Source organism: Gobius niger (assembly GCF_951799975.1).
Source record: "Gobius niger genome assembly, chromosome: 15".
NCBI classification, from domain to species: Eukaryota; Metazoa; Chordata; class Actinopteri; order Gobiiformes; family Gobiidae; genus Gobius; species Gobius niger.
Genome location: NC_136866.1, coordinates 15,373,557 through 15,389,210, shown reverse-complemented (window position 1 = coordinate 15,389,210; position 15,654 = coordinate 15,373,557). Strand labels below are relative to the sequence as shown.

At 44.4% G+C, this 15,654-nt stretch overlaps 1 protein-coding gene across 1 annotated transcript in view; it reads left to right on the top strand.

Moving 5' to 3' along the window:
• The window catches only part of ryr3 (ryanodine receptor 3), a gene marked incomplete at its 5' end in the record, with an annotated part of 83,927 nt that overhangs the window by 28,693 nt on the left and 39,580 nt on the right, over positions 1 to 15,654 (top strand). The window contains 16 exon segments of the mRNA XM_079572619.1: positions 120 to 253; positions 328 to 569; positions 1,027 to 1,219; positions 1,544 to 1,760; positions 1,864 to 1,968; positions 8,538 to 8,641; positions 8,962 to 9,045; positions 9,134 to 9,293; positions 9,458 to 9,602; positions 9,671 to 9,876; positions 9,995 to 10,169; positions 10,240 to 10,448; positions 10,528 to 10,691; positions 10,773 to 10,821; positions 10,900 to 11,060; positions 11,397 to 11,547. Coding sequence (XP_079428745.1) covers positions 120 to 253; positions 328 to 569; positions 1,027 to 1,219; positions 1,544 to 1,760; positions 1,864 to 1,968; positions 8,538 to 8,641; positions 8,962 to 9,045; positions 9,134 to 9,293; positions 9,458 to 9,602; positions 9,671 to 9,876; positions 9,995 to 10,169; positions 10,240 to 10,448; positions 10,528 to 10,691; positions 10,773 to 10,821; positions 10,900 to 11,060; positions 11,397 to 11,547 — 2,499 coding nt within the window.

Below are 15,654 nucleotides of genomic sequence, written 5' to 3'. Positions count from 1 at the left end.
TGCTAATCACAGAAGTCTCGTTGAGAAGTGCATTGCCATTTTATAGTTGTCAATTTAGGGATGTACTAGCATCTAATTTTCATACGCACGTGTGTCATAACATTAATCGTCTCTGTCAGGTTTTGGACGTCCTGTGTTCTCTGTGTGTTTGTAATGGAGTGGCCGTAAGAACCAATCAGAACCTGATCTGTGACCACCTGCTTCCTAAGAGGGACCTGCTGCTGCAGACTAAACTTGTCAATGATGTTCAGAGGTAAAAGCACACATTATACGGATTATATGAAATTTAGTGTGGGTCACTGGTCTGAACTTGTGTTCTGTCCACAGCATGAGGCCAAACGTTTTCCTGGGTGTAGCTGAGGGTTCAGCACAGTATAAAAAGTGGTATTTTGAGCTGGTGATTGACCAAGTGGACCACTTTGTTACTGGAGAGCCTACTCATCTGAGGGTGGGCTGGGCCAACACTAAAGGCTATGCCCCGTATCCTGGTGGAGGAGAGGGATGGGGAGGCAATGGTGTGGGGGATGACCTGTACTCCTACAGCTTTGATGGGCTTCATCTGTGGTCAGGTAGGATTTATACTTTCAAATATAACTATGACAGTCTTTTATTCATACTAATCTCCTGTGGGTTTCCAAGAAAAGTCATAGGTAAAGAACAATTGGAGGTGAATAAAAAAAAAAACCTCACACTTTGGTCCTTGTATTCTTATACATAGTAGTAGGGGTTGTAACTACAGTATTATCTTTAAAAGTGTACTATGCGCACTCTAAAACTCACACATCTGGTTCTGCTAATAGCATGCCTGTTACAACATGTCTTAAATCGACTAATTCCTCTCTTATCTTTACTCTTGGAGGAAAAAACATCCGTTTCACCTTTTCCCAGAGAGTCCAACTGCCTCATTCATGTTTTAAAGTGAATCTCTCCTCTGCCTCTCTCACATCTCTTCTCATCACTATCACCCTGGCCTAAATCTGCAATGACTTTGTAGCAATAACAGCCATCCATGGTGCGTTTGTCTAGGCCGAATCCCGCGGGCCGTGGCCTCCATTAACCAGCACCTGCTGAACTCAGACGATGTGGTGAGCTGCTGTCTGGACTTGGGTGCTCCCTCCATGTCCTTCAGGATCAACGGGCAGCCTGTGCAGGGCATGTTTGAGGACTTCAACACTGACGGTTTCTTCTTTCCCGTCGTCAGCTTCTCAGCGGGGGTCAAGTAAGTGCCTGCATTCAGCTTACAGACACTGAGATAGCAGAGTTCATTTTGTCTCTTAAACATTTCGAAGAGAGAACGGCACTCCATAGTTCTGTAACATTTTGTAAAGCTTAGAAATTGAGTCTATTTTCATCCATACTACTGTATTTACTGTAAAGTGTAGCCATGTGTAATTGATTCTTATTGAAAATACCAAAAACATATCAAAATGATCTAGATTAAATGTTGTCTTTGATTCTTGGAATGGTATTAACTCCACAACTTGGTACAGGCAAATGAATTCTATTATTGATTGTGCAGAAATCTTACAATTTCTTGTCCCAGGGTTCGTTTCCTGTTAGGTGGGCGTCATGGAGATTTCAAGTTCCTGCCCCCTGCTGGTTACTCTCCTTGTTATGAAGCGCTACTGCCCAAAGAGAAGATGCATGTGGAGCCTGTGAAGGAGTACAAGCGGGACCATGAAGGAGTCCGAGATCTACTAGGAACCACCAAGTTTCTGTCTCAAGCCTCATTCATCCCCACACCTGTGGACACCACCCAGGTAAGGAGAGTGAACTGTATTCTCTCTTACCTACTGAATCAACTGCCGTCTTTGCATTTGCCTGTGAACCTGCTGCTACATTGGATGTCTCGCCCCTCTGCAGGTTGTTCTACCCCCTCTGCTGGACAATGTCCGAGATAAGCTGGCAGAAAATATCCATGAACTGTGGGCCATGAACAAGATTGAGCTTGGCTGGACCTATGGCAAGGTAAAGCTGACATTTTAGTGTCAGTGTGTAAATGAACTTATCTTCTGCATTTGTTTGGTAGATACTGTATATTCACATAGTGCTTAATAATCCTGGATTCATCTATACATCTATAGGCGTCATTTATAGGGGGGTTCTTCAGAACAACTAAATTTAATTAAAATATTGCCCTTAATAAATGAAAAATCAGTGGGCTATATAAAGGTTTAAATGCGTTTGCTTATTCTTTCTAAATTAGTTTAATTTATTTTAAGAAGAAGAAGTAGAAACTTTATTTATATAGCTCCTTTCACAGATAAAATCAAGTGCTCCACAGAGACACAAAACCAACAGGTTACCAAAAAAATTAACATAAAAACAGTTGACAGCCTTGTCAGCTAAAAGCTCGCCCGGACAGCCATGTCTTCAGCTGTCGGCTATACGTAGCAACAGAGGAAGCTCATTCCACAATTTAGATGCAACTGCTTCAAAGGACAAGTCTCCTCTGGTTTAAAGCGGGTCCTTGGGACAGTGAGGAGGTTCTGGCCTGAGGACCTAAGGGTGCAACCGGAGGAGTAGGGGCAAAGCTGGTCAGACAAGTATTTGTAGACATACAACACACGCCCCGGGGAGACACACAACACGCTCCCGGGTAGACACACAACCCTCTCCCGGGTAGACACACAACACACGCCCAGGTAGACACACAACACGCTCCCGGGTAGACACACAACCCGCTCCCGGGTAGACACACAACACGCTCCCGGGTAGACACACAACACACGCCCAGGTAGACACACAACACGGTCCCGGGTAGACACACAACCCGCTCCCGGGTAGACACACAACACGCGCCCAGGTAGACACACAACACGCTCCCAGGTAGACACACAACCCGCTCCCGGGTAGACACACAACACGCGCCTAGGTAGACACACAACATGCGCCCAGGTAGACACACAACCCGCTCCCGGGTAGACACACAACACGCTCCCAGGTAGACACACAACACGCTCCCAGGTAGACACACAACACGCTCCCGGGTTTATAACTTGAAATAGTGCTGTGAATAATCTGCAGGCACACGAACTGTCACTGGTCTGAAAAAGCCCACAAAAGTCAGTAAAGATTCCTGGCAGAGGGATCATGCAGGGCAGAAAGGGATGTGTGCACAAACGTGCAGAGAGAGGGTGGGGCCAACTAAAGGCAGTCCGCACTTTTATTTTGGCTACAACTGTATATGAACTCTATTAGCCTGTCTCTGTCTATAGGCAACATTCTCTTCTCTGGTTTGGTGCAAAATGATGCACCAAACCAAAGTATGTCTAAGGAAATGAGCCCAGTTTTCATGGTTTCACTCTTCTGTCAGTGGGACGGAGTAGACTGTACTTTGCCATATACTTTGAATGAATTAACGTTACTATAAAATAGTGCCCACTGCCCTTATATTAGCTATTGGTTAAAACCATTGGATGAAATTAGTCTATAATCTTATTGAAAGAGTTCTGTTCAGAATTAAAGCCCTGTTTGGAACCAAAAGGGCTTGATTTAAATGAATCTCTTGTGTTTGGCTCAAACACCCCCAGAGTTCTGAGTTTGTTTGATTGAAAAATTGTGGCTTAATTTGCGGCATTTTTGACCTTTCATTCCATTAGACATATGTCATGATTACCCTGTCCATCACTTGGCATTTCCCAGTGAAGCAGGGAGCTCTGTTAACAGTCTGCTCACACACAGTCTCTGTGCTGTAGCGGTTATCACACAATCATTTTCCAGTGGGCCAATACCAGCGGGCTCATTCCGCAAGCCTAATGAGTGCTTCACCTTCCAGGAAGATGACACCCACATTAATTAAGGCTGGGAAGAAGTGCTCCATAGAGGGAAATATAACTATATAGTTTATAAAGGACACCATTTAAGTGCAAACAGCTGCTGTTTCATTTAGTCTTGAATAGACCCAGTGACCCGTAACAGACGCCATGAATTCACAATGTGAGCTCTAAATAACACCATGCAAACTGCACTGATACAGTTCTAATTATGTTTCATTGTTTGGTCGAACAATGAAACAAAACAGGTCAGTAGTTTGGTGCAACTAATTAATACTTACTTATTTTAAATGTACTGTTGTATTTAGTGTAATTATACAATAGTGGGCCTGATTTACTAAGTGTTTGCTCACGTGCAAACACGATAGTGTGTACTAATGTAGAGGAAAAAGTCAGTGCAGTTGATATTTGCGTTGATATTTTTCCAGCAATTGCGGGAAAATGTGCGTATTTGCATAAAGAAAGTAGGCTACACATTACCTTTCCTCTGTATTCCATTGAACTGGAGCGGCTCACAGCAGCTGTCCATCAAAGGACGGCATCCCATGTCCTTTTAACGTCCTCATTCACCTTATTCCGCCCCGTCCACTTTTGCCACTTTTTGCTTTGTCTCTGCACTTCCGTTGTACAGACACTTCCGGTCGAGTGCAAAGCCCGTTCATTTAAACGGAGAACGAGGGAAAATATTCTCCGCTCAATCTGATGTTTAGTAGATTGATTTGTGTAAAATGGCCAATGTTCATTTTCACCAACAAGTCAACACTGCACCGTTTCTCTGCGCGGCCGAAAATCGGCTTTGTTTTCGTGTACTAACTGACTTCATGTGGACTTTTCCAGTCCCATGTTGGAAACTAAACTGCAAGAACTTGGAACTGTTGACCCATGCTCATAAGACCCTGCACTAAATTAATTATTTGTATGAAACCAAAAGAAAGACAAGCACTTCTCTCTCTTAACCATTGCCTGACACCACCTGCTGGCCATACAGGGGCCAGTGTAGGTTACAAGATCAAGAAACAACTGGACAATCAGGATCACCAGTGTGGTCCCATGGGTGAAAGACTGCAAGCTCTGATCTTCTTACACTTGTTGGACTTCTCTATTTGGAATTCCTTGGAAATTTCAACAGCTATGACATAGGGCCGACTGCTGAAGCCCCAGGTGTGGGTTTAGGATGGCATTTCATGGAATAACCCAGAAAAACATGGGAAGATAGGCTTTCCTGTTATGTACGGGTAGTGGAAGAGAGGCTGAAAGTAGTAGTTTGAGTAAATTAAAATCTGGTGAAATATTGTGGAAACTGACAAAGGGTTTTGCGTTGGTTAACTAACTTGACATTTAATGTGGAATGTACTATGGATTTTTGTTGTATGGTTGCAATTTCAATAATGGAAGCAATTACTAAAGGCAAGAAGTGTAATAATGGTTCCTTTTAATTTTTGTTGTACTGTAATTGATTGCTCCTGGCCCAAACAATTAAGGGGCCGGTGTTTAGGAACCCTCTTGACTGTCCTTTGTATGTGGGGCTCTGTGGTTTACCTGTGTTGAAGGGAGACACACCTGTAATAAAAGGACAGGAAATTGGCACCCGGTGTTGGAAGGTGCAGAGGCAACATAATTTTTGACTGTGTCATTGTCAGAGTTCTTTGTTTGTGCTAAAATAGCTAAAATAAATTAGTTTTAATAATTCCACTGGACTCTTTTGATATTCTTGAAGACATGTGTGCTTAAAGAACTTCGGTACACCTTCAACCAATAGTGGCTATTAGCACAGAGCATTTTAGCCAGAGCAGTCTGTCTACAATGTATTGATGACACTGAAGAAGACACAACTTCTGTTGTTCATCTCTTCCTTACATCCATGGGCGTCTCCAATGGGGGAGTGTGAGCAGTGGGTCCTGCAGCTGTGCGTATTCCCTTTCGCTTTCGAGGAGTCTATGATCCAAACCTCAAAATCTTCTGTCCCACACTCAGCACGATGATCACAGTTTGCTGCAGGCTTCCCCAACACTTCCCTATGTCTGTAGCCTGTGCGTAGTGAAGCGCACAGCACTTGTGAGATGCCCCTGAACCAGCGCGTATACAGCTGGATGCACGCATAGGGCTTTAGAGAAGGTCTCGTTTTTGCCCTGTGCCTCAACGTGCGCTATCAAATCACAGGCAGTGGGGCTATTAACTTAATAAAGATTCAGATTTAAAAAAAGAAAAATTGCTATAATAAGTATTATTTGTATTTCAATAAAATAATTATCAATTGCCTTTTGTCCTTTATCCAGCATTACTTTATACGTGGCTCTTTTCCTCAAAGGCGCTCAGCCGTTTAAAGAGAAGCTGCAGTTTTGTGATTCCTCTGCTCACACAGTAAACTCATTTACATTCACATTTCGACATTAGACACTATACACATATGTATGTGCATAGTGTCTAGTGGTAAATCAGGTACAAGCCTACAAATTGGCAATGGCTAATTTTAGGTACTACTCACCATTTAGCACCATCCTTAGTAAATCAGGCCCTATAAGTACAACAGCTGTGCTGTCCTTTTTGTGTTGGACACATGAAATACACAGAAAAAGTTAAAAACTCAACACAACAATTCAAAACAAATCCCCCCTTCTTTTTTGACAATAGCTGCGCAGTGTAGGGGAGCGATGTGTTAGGGGCCTAGGGTCAGTTTGCTAGGAGAATTAGGAAGTGAAACTACTGGAGATTTTATGCCAGCTACTTTAGATCAAAACAGCATTTCCCAAACAAAGTGTAAGAGAACGACCAATATGTTATAACCTAATACATTCTGAAAGCATAACACCCCCTTGAACTTTATTCATTTTCCATGAACAAAAGCTCCACATACATAAAAGTACCTGCAAAGACAGTTGTGTGTGAATATATGTCAAGAATAACAACCACCCCCCAAAAATAAAATAAAAAAGGAAAACTACAACCAAAAGCCTAAAATAATAGCAATACAATATATTTACAATATACTGATATTTATATTATATAGCAGGGGTCCTGAATTAAGTTTCACTAAGGTCCAAATTGAAAAAAAAAAAGAGACTACACAAGGTCGTGGTTTAGTCCAGGTTTGGTCCAGGTTTAGTGCTTGTGTAGTTGTGGTTTAGTCCAGGTTTAGTCCTTGTGTAGTCATGGTTTAGTGCTTGTGTAGTTGTGGTTTAGTCCTGGTTTAGTCCAGATTTAGTCCTGGTGTAGTTGTGGTTTAGTCCTGGTTTAGTCCTGGTGTAGTCGTAGTTTTGTCCAGGTTTAGTCTTGGTTTTGTCCTGGTTTAGACCAGGTTTAGTCTTGGTTTAGTCCTGGTGCAGTCCAAGTTTAGTCCTGGTGCAGTACTGGTTTAGTCCCGGTGTAGTCCAAGTTTAGTCCTGGTTTAGTCTTGGTTTAGTCCTGGTTTAGTCCTGGTTTAGTCTTTGTTTAGTCCTGGTTTAGTCTTGGTTTAGTCCTGGTTTAGTCCTGGTTTAGTCTTGGTTTAGTCCCGGTGTAGTCCAAGTTAAATCCTGGTGCAGTACTAGTTTAGTCCTGGTGTAGTTGTGGTTTAGTCCAGGTGTAGTCCTGGTGTAGTCGTGGTGTTGTCCTTGTGCAGTTGTGGTTTGTCCAGGTTTAGTTCTGGTTTATTCCAGGATTGGTCCAGGTTTAGTCCTTGTGTAGTCATGGTTTAGTCATTGTGTAATTGTGGTTTAGTCCTGGTTTAGTCCTTGTGTAGTTGTGGTTTAGTCCTGGCTTAGCCCAGATTTAGTCCTGGGCTAGTCGTGGTTTAGCCCTTGTGTAGTTGTGGTTTAGTCCTTGTGTAGTTGTGATTTAGTCCTGGTTTAGTCTTTGTTTAGTCCTGGTGCAGTACTGGTTTAGTCCTGGTGTAGTCCAAGTTTAGTCCTGGTTTAGTCTTGGTTTAGTCCTGGTTTAGTCTTTGTTTAGTCCTGGTTTAGTCTTGGTTTAGTCCTGGTTTAGTCCTGGTTTAGTCTTGGTTTAGTCCCGGTGTAGTCCAAGTTAAGTCCTGGTGCAGTACTAGTTTAGTCCTGGTGTAGTTGTGGTTTAGTCCAGGTGTAGTCCTGGTGTAGTCGTGGTGTTGTCCTTGTGCCGTTGTGGTTTGTCCAGGTTTAGTTCTGGTTTATTCCAGGATTGGTCCAGGTTTAGTCCTTGTGTAGTCATGGTACCATCTTATCTTATCTTATCTTAGTCATTGTGTAATTGTGGTTTAGTCCTGGTTTAGTCCTTGTGTAGTTGTGGTTTAGTCCTGGCTTAGCCCAGATTTAGTCCTGGGCTAGTCGTGGTTTAGCCCTTGTGTAGTTGTGGTCTAGTCCTGGTTTAGTCTTGGTGTAGTCGTGGTTTTGTTCTTGTGTAGTTGTGGTTTCGTCCTGGTTTAGCCCAGATTAAGTCCTGGGGTAGTCGTGGTTTAGCCCTTGTTGTGGTTTAGTCCTGGTTTAGTCCTGGTGTAGTTGTTGCTTTTGTCCTTGTGTAGTTGTGATTTAGTCCTGGTTTAGTCCAGATTTAGTCCTGGGGTAGTCATGGTTTAGTCCTTGTGTAGTTGTGGTTTAGTCCTGGTTTAGTCCTGGTGTAGTTGTGGTTTCGTTCAGGTTTAGTCTTGGTTTAGTCCTGGTTTAGTCCAGGTTTAGTCTTGGTTTAGTCCTGGTTTAGTCCAGGTTTAGTCTTGGTTTAGTCTTGGTTTAGTCTTGGTTTAGTCCTGGTTTAGTCCAGGTTAGTTAGCCCCTCTTTAAGGAAAAAAGTAATATAAACACCATTTTTTTCCAGGTTCGAGATGACAACAAGAGGCAGCATCCTTGCCTCGTGGACTTTTCAAAGCTGCCTGAAACGGAGAGGAACTATAACTTGCAGATGTCCAGTGAGACGCTCAGGTAAGCGTTTAATTACATATTTATTCGATTTGCATTTCTTCTCTGAAGCTGTGCAGGGCAAATTACTGCTAAGATTAAAGTACACTTTGTAATGACCCTTGTTGCCTGAGTGCATACCATTATTGATTAAAGAACCTTCGATTCAAAGCTTATTTGAGCCAGCCCCTGCAGGTGTTATTCAGTGACCTTATTTGGAGGTACAGTATTGGAGAAAGCTTTTAATTCACCTGTAGTAATCTGTGTTTTTAATGAAGTTTTCTCTCTGATGTATGTGGCCTTGTTGATTACACCAAATGGAAGTTATTTTTTGTTTCACACAGAACACTGTTGGCGCTGGGATGTCATGTTGCCCAGGCCAATATTCATGCTGAGGACGATCTGAAGAAAATCAAGCTTCCCAAAGAGTGGGTGCACTTCTTAGTGTTCAGCAAAAAATATTCATCCTCAAACAATCATTCCATCTACCCTGGGATATTTGGTTGTGTGTTCCAGCTACATAATGTCTAATGGATATAAGCCTGCGCCACTCGAACTTTCTGACATGAAACTGAATGCCGGTCAGGAGGTTCTAGTTGATAAACTGGCTGAAAACGCACACAATGTGTGGGCCAAAGACAGAATTAAGCAAGGTTGGACCTATGGCATCCAACAGGTAAATCATACACATGCAGCTGAATCTTAATCTTATCAATTTTATCATTTGTCCCTGTCCAGCTATGAAGGTGTGAATTCTTCAGTGTGAAACTAATTGTATTATTTTCTTTTTTCAATGTTTTTAATAGCTTAACATGGCAGATAATTTTTCATATGTGACAGGATTTGAAGAGCAGACGCAATCCCCGTCTGGTGCCATATGCTTTACTGGACGAGCGCACAAAGAAGTCAAACCGAGACAGTCTGAGAGAAGCCATCAGGACTCTTGTGGGATATGGATATAACATTGACCCCCCAGATCAAGAGGGTTAGACATGTTCAACACTTTTTACTCTTTAGCTGTGTATGTGCCTTCTAAAAAACTCCTTTCTTTAGCTGTTCATATAGTTGACAGTTCGTCTATTGAGACAATCCGCTTCTTCCGTGTGGAGCAAACGTATGCGCTCAAAACGGGGAAGTGGTACTTTGAGTTTGAGGCCATCACTGGAGGCGACATGAGAGTGGGCTGGGCCAGACCAGGCTGCCGACCTGATGTTGAACTTGGAGCTGATGACCAGGCATTTGTTTTTGATGGATACAGGGTAAGTCATGCTTGTGCATTACTGTATAGTCTTTAAGAGGGCTTCAAACCATTGGCTGTCTACACGAATCAAGATGTCCATATATTTTCAGTTCTGATGGACATTTTCATTTCTTAAGGGTCGACGATTGCACGCAGGTAGTCGTTACTTTGGCCAGCCTTGGAAGACGGGTGATGTGGTTGGTTGCATGATCAATATGGAGGACAAATCTATGATTTTCACTTTGAATGGAGAGCTTTTGATTACTGGCAAAGGCTCTGAGCTTTGCTTTGCTGACTTTGAGACTGAAGATGGTAAATGTCCATACTTAACTGTTGCACAAATTGAACTCTACAAACTTCACAACATGTTCTCCCATTCCAGGATTCATTCCCGTGTGCAGTATGGGCCAGTCTCAGATTGGCCGTATGAACCTGGGCAAAGATGCCAGCTCATTCAAGTATTACACTATGTATGGTCTTCAGGAGGGCTTTGAACCCTTCGCTGTCAACATGAACCGAGAGATCACCATGTGGTTTAGCAAACGCCTGCCCACTTTTGTAAATGTGCCTTCAGATCACATGCATGTGGAGGTAAACGCTCCTCTCCTCACCTGTTCATAGTCTGTGTATGTGAGTTTACATGGATTTCATTCTTAGTTTGTCTCTCAAGGTAACAAGGATTGATGGTACAGTGGACAGTCCGCCCTGTCTCAAAGTCACCCATAAGACTTTTGGCACTCAGAACAGTAACAATGATATGGTGTACTGCAGGCTGAGCATGCCTGTGGAGTTTTACTCTACAGACATGATTCTGGACGAGTCACACAAACTCAGGTCAGACAAGGATCTAATACTGTAAAAGCTTAATTCTTTTACATCAGTTTTTCCATAGTAATTCCCTGAATGTCTCTGTAGCCAGCCACCAAAAGAAGATGGAACAGTTGACTATGGAAGCATCACAACGGTAAATATATGTCTTGCAAAGATTGTCTTGTGCTTTATAATACATGACATTCATTTACATACCTTTCTGTGCTCACAGTATTACCACTCTGTGAGAGTGTTTGCAGGACAGGACCCTGCCTCTGTCTGGGTGGGCTGGGTCTCTCCAGATTATCATTACTACAGCAAGAACTTTGCCCTGAGCAAAACACGCACCGTAACTGTGACCCTGGGAGACGAGCGCGGACGTGTTCACGAAAGGCAATTACTTTGAAAATATATGAACTATTCATACACTTATTGTGGTTTGTACATCTAGATTTAATGCTTGGCCTGCTGGCATGATTTATTAAAGGTCTTAAATGTTTCGATTGTGTCAGTTATGCTGTATTTTCCTGTAAAATATTACAGCTATGTGGCTGTGCATCACAAGAAGTGTTATAGATTTTCTGTCTTTGAGTGGCACTTGCATCACCTCTGCTGTGGAACCAAAGACAATCCATGATGCTTGTCTATTTCACTCTTTGGCATCTCACATGATTCTATGGTGGATGTGTTCTATTTAAGTTCCATATGACATTTTTGTTGTTCCTGCAGTGTCCAGAGGAGTAATTGTTACATGGTTTGTGGATCGGATGCAGTTGGGCAGTCCGCAAACTCAGACTTGGAGATTGGCTGTCTCATAGACCTGGCATCTGGCCTTGTCTCCTTCTTTGCCAATGGCAAGGAGCTGCCCACCACATATCAGGTTAGTATTTCTCTTGATGTTCTAACTTGTGCTGTAAAAGATGGTGAAGTCACGGGAAAGTCATTTTTATTTGCTGTTGGCAGAGTCATACTTATTTTTTATTTTTTGTACTGTACCCCCTTGTATTTAAGGGGATATATTGTATTATGCAAAGCCAACTTCCCTCATCAAAAACATACCTGGAGTAATATTGCTTGATTATTTAGGAGTAATCAGTTCAATTTGGTTCTTTTGTATTCTACAGCAAAACATTTGCAGATATGTGTTTCCTGGATTTTGTTGTGTAATAGATAAGCTAGCATGCTGTGTTCTTTTTGTTGTTATTTTATGTGCAGCATCAATCTGATCTCTTCCTCTCACTTCATGGGTTAACTAATACGGTAAAAAAAAAACTCTTCCACACCCTCCGCGGGCGGTCTCTTTCTCCTCCTGCTCGGGTCCTCTACCAGAGGCCTGGGAGCTTGAGGGTTCTGCGCAGTATCTTTGCTGTTCCTAGAACTGCACTTTTCTGGACCGAGATGTCTGATGTATTTCCTGGGATCTGCTGGAGCCACTCCTCCAGTTTGGGGGTCACTGCCCCGAGTGCCCCAACGACCACGGGCACCACTGATGCCTTCACCCTCCAGGTTTTCTCCAGCTCTTCTCTGAGCCCCTGGTATTTCTCTAGTTTCTCATGTTCCTTTTTCCTGATGTTGAAGTCGCTTGGTATTGCTATGTCGATCACAACGGCTTTCCTCTGCTCTTTGTCCACCACCACAATGTCCGGTTGGTTCGCCATTACCATTTTGTCCGTCTGTATCTGGAAGTCCCACAGGATCTTGGCTCGGTCATTCTCGACCACCTTTGGAGGTGTTTCCCACTTTGACCTTGGGGTTTCCAGCCCATATTCTGCACAGATGTTCCTGTACACTATACCAGCCACTTGGTTATGGCGCTCCATGTAAGCTTTCCCTGCCAGCATCTTACACCCTGCAGTTATGTGCTGGATTGTCTCATTGGCCTCTTTGCACAGTCTACACCTGGGGTCTTGTCTGGTGTGGTAGATCTGGGCCTCTATTGCTCTGGTGCTCAAGGCCTGCTCCTGTGCAGCCATGATGAGTGCCTCTGTGCTGTCCTTTAGTCCGGCTCTGTCTAGCCATTGTATATATATATATATATATATATATATATATATATATATATATATATATATATATATACACTGCTCACAAAAACTTAGGGCGCACTCAAAAAACACATCCTAGATGTCAATCAATTCGATTTTTCGGATGAAAATCTTTATTCATAGTGTAGGGCAATGTGTTGAGAACAAAATAACATAAGATTGATAAATGGAAATCAAATTCTCAGCCCCTGGAGGTCTGGATCCAAAATTATAGTCAAAATCAAAGTGACAAATTAGGTCACTGGTTGATCCAAATTCTGTAGAAATTCCTCAAAACGAGTCTGTATCATCCTCAGTAGTGTGTGTGGCCTCCACGTGCCTGAATGCACTCCCTACAACGCCTGGGCATGCTCCTGATGAGACGACGGATGTCCTCCTGAGGGATCTCCTGCTAGACCTGGATTAGAGCATCAGTCAGCTCCTGGACAGTCTGTGGTGCGACGTGGCGTTGATGGATGGACCGAGACATGATGTCCCAGATGTGCTCTATTGGATTTAAGTCTGGGGAACGGGCAGGCCAGTCCATAACATCAATACCTTCATCATGCAGGAACTGCTGACACACCCTTGCCACATGTGGCCTGGCATTATCATGCATCAGAAGGAACCCAGGGCCCACAACACCAGCATATGGTCTTACAAGAGGTCTGAGGATCTCATCCCGGTACCCAATGCCAGTCAGGGAACCTCTGGCTCGCACATGGAGGGCTGTGCGGCCCTCCAATGAAATGCCTCCCCGGACCATCACTGACCCACCACCGAACCGGTCATGCTGGATGATGTTGCAAGCAGCAGAAGGTTCTCCAGGGCGTCTCCAGACTCTGTCACGTCTGTCACATGTGCTCAGGGTGAACCTGCTCTCATCTGTGAAGAGCACAGGGCACCATTGGCCAATCTGCCAATCGCTGTGATCGGGCAAATGCCAATCGGGCTACACGGTGTTGGGCAGTAAGCACTGGCCCAACTTGTGGATGTCGGGCCCTCATACCACCCTCATGGAGTCGGTTTCTGACCGTTTGAGTACCAACATGCACATTTGTGGCCCTCTGGAGGTCATTTTGTAGGGCTCGGGCAGTGCTTCTCCTGTTTCTCCGTGCACAAATGAGCAGATAGCGGTCCTGCTGCTGGGTTGTTGACCTCGGTTGGCCCCCCCCCCAGGTCTCCTGGTGTACTGACCTGTCTCCTGCTATCTCCTCCATGCTCTGGACACTGCGCTGGGAGACACAGCAAACCGTCTTGCCACAGCACGAATGGACGTGCCATTTTGGATGAGCATCACTCCCTGAGCAACTTCTGTGGGTTGTAGATGCCTCCCCATGATACCTCTAGTGGTGAGAACACTGGACAAATGCAAAACTGTTCCAAAAATACGGTACAAAGGATGACGACAGGGAAATGGTCTGTGGTCACCTCCAAGCTCGGGTCCTCTACCAGAGGCCTGAGAGCTTGAGGGTTCTGCGCAGTATCTTTGCTGTTCCTAGAACTGCACTTTTCTGGACCGAGATGTCTGATGTATTTCCTGGGATCTGCCACTCCTCCAGTTTGGGGGTCACTGCCCCGAGTGCCCCAACAACCACGATAACCACTGATGCCTTCACCCTCCAGGTTTTCTCCAGCTCTTCTCTGAGCCCCTGGTATTTATCTAGTTTCTTGTGTTCCTTTTTCCTGATGTTGAAGTCGCTTGGTATTGCTATGTCACCACAACGGCTTTCCTCTGCTCTTTGTCCACCACCACAATGTCCGGTTGGTTTGCCATTACCATTCTGTCCGTCTGTATCTGGAAGTCCCACAGGATCTTGGCTCGGTCATTCTCTACCACCTTTGGAGGTGTTTCCCACTTTGACCATGGGGTTTCCAGCCCATACTCTGCACAGATGTTCCTGTACACTATACCAACCACTTGGTTATGGCGTTCCATGTAAGCTTTCCCTGCCAGCATCTTACACCCTGCAGTTATGTGCTGGATTGTCTCATTGGCCTCTTTGCACAGTCTACACCTGGGGTCTTGTCTGGTGTGGTAGATCTGGGCCTCTAGTGCTCTGGTGCTCAAGGGCTGCTCCTGTGCAGCCATGATGAGTGCCTCTGTGCTGTCCTTTAGTCCGGCTCTGTCTAGCCATTGGTAGGATTTCTGAATATCCGCCACTTCAGTTATGTTTGGGTGGTACATGCCGTGTAGGGGCTTGTCCTCCCATGACGGGGCCTCCAGCACCTCATCTTCTGTTCCCCATTGTCTGAGACATTCACTGAGCACGTCATCTGTTGGAACTTTGTCCTTGATGTACTTATGGATCTTGGATGTTTCATCTTGGATAGTGGCTCTCACACTCACTAGTCCTCGGCCTCCTTCCTTACGGCTAGCGTAGAGTCTCAGAGTGCTGGATTTGGGGTGGAACCCTCCGTGCATGGTTAGGAGCTTTCGCGTCTTAACATCTGTGGTCTGTATCTCATCCTTTGGCCAGCTTATTATTCCTGCAGGGTATCTGATTACTGGTAGGGCGTAGCTGTTTATTGCCCGGGACTTGTTCTTGCCATTGAGCTGGCTTCTTAGGTCCTGCCTTACTCGTTGGAGGTATTCGGCCGTAGCCGCTTTCCTTGTCACCTCTTCGAGGTTGCCATTTGCTTGTGGGATTCCGAGGTACTTGTAACTGTCCTCAATGTCTGCTATTGTTCCTTCTGGGAGTGAGACCCCTTCTGTGTGGACTACCTTCCCTCTCTTAGTCACCATCCGACCACACTTCTCTAGTCCGAATGACATCCCAATGTCTGCACTGTATATCCGGGTGGTATTGATCAGTGAGTCGATGTCTTGCTCATTCTTAGCGTACAGATTGACGTCATCCATGTAGAGGAGGTGACTGATGGTGACCCCGTTCCTGAGTCTGTATCCATAGCCAGTCTTGTTGATTATTTGGGGGGTTCAGACCTATGCAGAACAGCAGTGG